This window comes from Mesoplodon densirostris, chromosome 1 (genome assembly GCF_025265405.1).
Source record: "Mesoplodon densirostris isolate mMesDen1 chromosome 1, mMesDen1 primary haplotype, whole genome shotgun sequence".
NCBI lineage: Eukaryota > Metazoa > Chordata > Mammalia > Artiodactyla > Ziphiidae > Mesoplodon > Mesoplodon densirostris.
The window spans coordinates 2,798,424-2,804,423 of record NC_082661.1 but is presented as its reverse complement, the minus strand read 5'-3'; the positions used below and the strand labels follow the sequence as shown (position 1 = coordinate 2,804,423).

General features: G+C 50.0%; 1 protein-coding gene across 2 annotated transcripts in view; it reads right to left on the bottom strand.

The window, feature by feature from the left end:
* Positions 1-4,029: 4,029 nt before the first annotated feature.
* The window catches only part of C1H10orf143 (chromosome 1 C10orf143 homolog), a 40,489-nt gene continuing 38,518 nt past the window's right edge, over positions 4,030-6,000 (bottom strand). For both annotated transcript variants that reach the window (XM_060093885.1, XM_060093799.1), the window contains exon 4: positions 4,030-4,468. Coding sequence is in view for 1 of the 2 variants with exons in the window: in XM_060093799.1 (XP_059949782.1) it covers positions 4,439-4,468 (30 nt within the window). In the remaining variant the exon portion in view is untranslated. The remainder of the gene's footprint in view (positions 4,469-6,000) is intronic.

Here is a 6,000-nt window from a genome sequence, read left to right as displayed (position 1 = left end):
AGAGGACAGAAAACCAGTGTCCCCGCTGACCTAGCAATACAACTTCTAGAATCTTCTCTTATGAATATAATTGAAAAACTTTATAAAAATGTATGTGTAGGACTTCCCTGGTGGTGCAGTGGTTACAAATCCACCTGCCAATGCAGGGGACATGGTTTCGAGGCCTGGTCCAGGAAGATCCCACATGCCACGGATCAACTAAGCCCATGCGACACAACTACTGAGCCTGTGCTCTAGAGCCCGCGAGCCACAACTACTGAGCCCATATGCCGCAACTACTGAGCCTATGGGCCACAACTACTGAAGCCCGCACGCCTAGAGCCCATGCTCTGCAACAAGAGAAGCCACCGCAATGAGAAGCCTGCGCACTGCAACGAAGAGTAGCCCCCGCTCGCCGCAACCACAGAAAAGCCTGTGCACAGCAACAAAGACCCAACATGGCCAAAAATAAATTTTAAAAAAAAGTATGTGTAAGAATATTTATCCAGCAATTTTTGTGATAGCAAGTAGATGAAAGAATGAATGCAAAGAACCTAAATGCACATCAGACAGGGAGTGGGCAAACGCACTGTGTATTTTCAGTCAATGGAATACTATGCAGCCCTCTTTTTCTTTTTTTTTTTTGGCCACGCCACGCGGCTTTTGGGATCTCAGTTCCCCGACCAGGGATTGAACCTGGGCCCTTGGCAGTGAAAGTGCTGAATCCTAACCACTAAACCACCAGGGAACTCCCGATGCTGCCCTTTAGAATGACAACCTAATACACACTTGCTGACATGAGATGTACATGATGTTAACATCAAAAGTACAGGCCTACAGATGTGCGTGTCCACACAGAAAAAGATTTATAAGGATACACACTGAAATGTGAACATTAGTTACCTTTGCATAGGGATTATAGATGACTTTTTAAAAAAATATTTATTTCTTTATTTGGTTGCACCAGGTCTTAGTTGTGGCAGGCGGGTTCCTAGTTGCAGCTCCTGGGCTCCTTAGTTTCAGCTCACCAGCTCCTTAGTTGTGGCACGCATGTGGGATTTAGTTCCCCAACCAGGAATTGAAACCGGGCCCCCTGCATTGGGAGCATGCAGCCTTATCCACTGCGCCACCAGGGAAGTCCCTGACTTTTATTTATTTATTTATTATAAATTTATTTTATGTATTAATTTTTGGCTGTGTTGGGTCTTTGTCTCTGTGCACGTTTCTCTCTAGTTGAGGTGAGCGGAGGCTACTCTTTGTTGCGACGCGTGGGCTTCTCATTGCGGTGGCTTCTCTTTGTTTCGGAGCATGGGCTCTAGGCACATGGGCTTCAGCAGTCGTGGCTCACGGGCTCAGTAGTTGTGGCGCATGGGCTTAGTTGCTCCGCGGCATGTGGGATCTTCCCAGACCAGGGCTCAAACTTGTGTCCCCTGCATTGGGAGCGCAGATTCTTAACCACTGTGCCACCAGGGAAGCACCCTGACTTTTATATTTATATTTCATTTCAACTTATCTACAACTAAAATTTTTCTTTAGTAAGTGTGAATTTGAGGTATCATTTTGAAATGCGTTAAAAACAAGTTTGAAAATAAACTACATTTTAAAAGCAGGCAAAACAGTTCAAGTGATGTTAATAAGTCTTCGATAACCATTTAACATGCTTTTGAATTTTCTGAGAGTTTTGTAATTTGTTCCAAGGTTTAGAAACCATTATAAACTTATTTGGTAAAATGATAAAAGGTATGTGTTGATATTTTTGTCCCTACACCAAAAGCAAACAAAGACAGATCATGATTAAGAAGAAATGGAAATTTTAATGGATATTCATGTATATGTATATTTAATACACATACACAAGTGCCTGGTCTGTTTCCTCAGAGTGTTCCTCCTCTTTTGACAAGAAGAGAAAGACGAAGCACCTTAAAGGGATAATCACATTTCATGCTCGTCATGGGTGTGTCAAAACCCCATTTCGTGGAATATGTGCAGGTTCTGCATGTCGCTAGTCTGTTTTCGTACCTGTGGTGTGGACAAATTGGTGTGGCAGGGAGAGGTGGTCCCTGTGCGGGGGTCTCCGGGCGGCGGGCCTGCCTCCTGCCTGTCACATCCCCTTACATCCCGGCAGAGACAGACAGGCTCCCCGCACACTTGCCTACGGACTTTAAAGCCAGCCCTTCCCCACCAAAGGGCACAGCTAGTGTCAGAGCCATCAAAACGATGGCCTGCTTGTCCCCAGGTGGCGTACCGTGCCACCTTTTAAAACGACGTTTTCCTACAATGATGTGGGGGCACGTTCGCTACATAACACTCAGTTTGAAATAAAAAAGTCCACATCCAGAGGGCGGCCCGCCCGCAGGCCGAGGGTGGCAATGTGGGGTGAGGGGTTTGTTTTCCTTTCTCTATTTTCTTCTACATGAACAAGTATTATTTTTATAATAATAAAAAAGCCAACTAAGAAAGTTTTACCAAAACGTCATCTCCCGCATCCTTTGCAGGCTGCAGGGCACAAAAGGAGGCGGGTTGGGCGGGACAGAAGGGACGATTCTGGACCCGGGGTGAAGTCAAAGGCCAGGTGGGCGAGGTGGGCTGCAGGACGTGCTGCCAGGCTCTGCAGTGCCAGGGGTCTCTGCTGGGCAAGAGGGCCCGCTGGTGGGCTCCGCGGGGCACAGGGGTGGTTCTGGAAGCCTAGACCCAGCACACTCTACCGCGGGCCTGTTCTACAGGGACAGAGAACGCTGAGGCCACACCTCCCAGGGGTCCCCATAAGCTCTTCCATGCTGCGTTTTCTCTTTACCATTTAAGAACTGTAGGAATTCAGGATAAAACTGCCGGTTCCCGCACGCTGGCCGGCTTCATTTCACCCCTCTTGTCACATTCACACTGTGAGGACTCCTCATACACGACTTTTCCAGAGAAGGTCGCCTGCTCTGGCCTCAGCGGGGCCGTGTGGCAGGGCAGGGGACGGACCTTGAGCAGTGGCCTGGCCTCGGTCTCACTCCTGGGTCTCACACTAACAACAGCCCGTGGGTCACCAGACCCTTTCACCGAGGGACTGCGGCCAAGACGCTGGCGGCAGCGAGGGGAGGTGAGCCCTGACCGCACGTCCGCCCGACTCTACCCAAGGGCGTCCGTCCTGCGCCACGCAGGGTGCTGCACAGGGGCTCCTCCCCCCAAGGAAAGCTTTCAGTCCATGTAAACGGCTGGGGCGACCGCTGTGCTGCTTCAATTACCAAAACACCTAGCTGTGAATATGTGGTCGCCCCATGAATCTGGGGGGAAAGGAAGAGCTTATACACAAAACAAAATGTCATCTAAGATTTTTCACGTTTTCCATAAAAACTAAGATGTGTATCTCACTTGAAAAAGGCAGAAGCATATTAAAGCTCTTTAAAGATGTATTCTTAAGGCCACAGATCTCAATACTTTCCCCCTCGGCCTTGACTGGCGTTTCCTCATCAAGTCGCAGCTCTGCGATCTTGCTCGGGGTTAACTGTCTAGTGACTCCAAAGATGCTGGGGACAGAAAAGTCAGCTTTCTGTCCTGAACCTGGCCGTGCGTCCAGTGGCTGTGGGTAATCCATTATCACAGAACGTCACACTAAGTTCCTTTCTGCCCCGTGTCTTCCTCTGCCCCGGCTTTCCAGTATGAGGTGCCTCCGTGACTACACACGATGGTTTACGGGTCGGGCTCTTTGGGACGCGGATGCTGCAGCCCATCACTGGCAGAGGACACGGCCACATAGCTAACACAGGGCAACACGGCAAGCACGGGGCTGCGTCCGCCCGGGCAAAGGACCTGAGAGCAAGCCTATGACCCAGTGGTTTCACCGGGACCCGTCTCTAGGTGACAAGGGCATCTCAGGGTGCCTGCAGACCCAGGGGAACAATGCCAGTCTCCACAGTCAGGCCATACACTGAAAACCCAAGAGAAGGTGAGAAATTCCCATTTTAACATAAAGGTGGTCCTGTGCCTGATAAGTTTAGTTGGGGAATCACACAGAACAGACTGGACACTAACATTTACTGAAATTCAGTTTAAGATTATAGAGCATTTTCAATATAAAAATAAGACTTTTAATTAAAAAAGAGTACATAAGCAGCTCTGGATACATCCACAAAACAATAGAAAAGTATAAAGTGGGGCTACATCTGGATATGGCTCCATAAGCTACAGGGCTCTCAAACCTCACAGGAAGTTTGATACTGAATTTTTTAAACTTTTAAATAATGCAATTGATCTTCTCAAGCAAGATGCATTTGAAAGAAGGCTTCATGAGGAGTAACATGTGGAGGCTCTTCTGGCTCTGGAGCGGAGGAGGATGGTGGGATTTCCTGATGGGAGGGTACCAGGCGCTATTTGAACAGGTGGGCACACACATCCACCCAGGAGAGGTTTACATTCGCTGGCACACGAGGGTTCGAAACCACAACTGGAATCTTCCTTTTTCAGCTTGCATCTTCTACCAACTCTCCATATGGTTAAAATGTCCCTACAATGATAAAACAGCATGTCGTGGGAATTAATTTACCTTGGCTTTACATTCACCAACACAAAGCACTGCATTTAAAACGGCTGAGCTAACACTTATTTCTGCGCTAAGTACATATTTACCGAATATATATAAAATATTGTAACAAGATAGTTAAAGCACTTCCTACAGTGCCTGGTACAGAGAATGTTCTCAATAAATGTTACTTCTCTTCTCTCCCACAGTTCTATAAGAGGGGAAAAAATAAAAATATCATTTATAAATTCATAAATAGTTTTTAAAAATGATGTCTAAATATGGAATATGATTCAACACAAAAGCACTGCAGCAGGGGCCAGGGTCTGGAAGTAACCCAGCGTCGGGAGGATCCCCACCCGGGCCCCCGCCCTCCCCACCCCTGGAGCAGACCTCCTGTCTCCTCACCTTCGCCCGCAGAAGTAACTAGGAGCACCGGACGGCTGGGGGCAGACCCGTGGCCAGACACTGTGCCACCATGAAATGAGAGGTCCTGTCCAGCATCCAGAAACCTTTATCACACTGGCCACTGTCCCGGCAAAGAGCAGTGTGGCTCCGTGGCCCCTGGGCAGAGGCTGGCAGGGCACCCCTGCTCTCCAAGGCTGCACCGTGGTGGCAGAAGGCTCGCTGGGCTGGCTGAGGCCAGGAAGGGGGTGGTGGGCCAGGCGGTGGGGGGGCAGAGCAGTCCGGCCCACGATGGCATCCTGTTTCCTGGAAGGCGGTGCTGCCCTGAGCCACGGGGACCCAACAAGAGAGACTGAGGACTTGAGGTCGGCAAGGGAAGCAGCACCCAAGCTCGTGAACACCCGTTTTACACGGATGGCTCACTGGGGTGACTGGAACGGGATGCTGTGGCTGATGAACCTGACGAGGGGTGGGGAAGGCTTCACACACGTGGACCATGGAGGCACAGCAGAACCTTACAAGATGATAGATGGCACCCCAGGCAGTGAGAACAGCAGGTCAGAGTGTTCCAGAACCAGAGCAGCTGCCTGTGTGACGGAAGCCAGGGTTCATGGTGCACAGAGACAGGGATGGGAGATCTGCCTGGAAGGTCAGGGGAGGTCAGGCTGGGCCAGGCTGCAAAAGGTCCTGAAGACCACGATGAATACAGGGGCTGGATTTGTTCAATGGGCCTGTGTTTTCCAAAACAGTCTCAGAAGCACATGTATAACAGGCATCCCTTGACAAAAGGTTGTTCTAGAAATACTAGGCTGAGCAAAATCAAACTCATCTCTTCACTTGATTCTCGGGACCAACAGTCTAATGTACATCACACCTCCAAAGGTGGGGAAAGGATGCAGCATTTCCTGAACTTCTGTGGCCGGAAACTCTTGTCAGGAGCCCCTGAGCAGTGGGGCCCCCAGTGGGGAGGCGGGGAGGAGGCCAGACAGAGCGTGGAGGCTCTGTGGAGGGGCTGCGGGAGAGGGGGAGGAGGGAACAGGTCAGCAGGCAAGGCTGCAGAGAAGACGGGCCTCTCGGGAGAGAGACTGGGACTGGGGGAGGGGCGGGGAGAA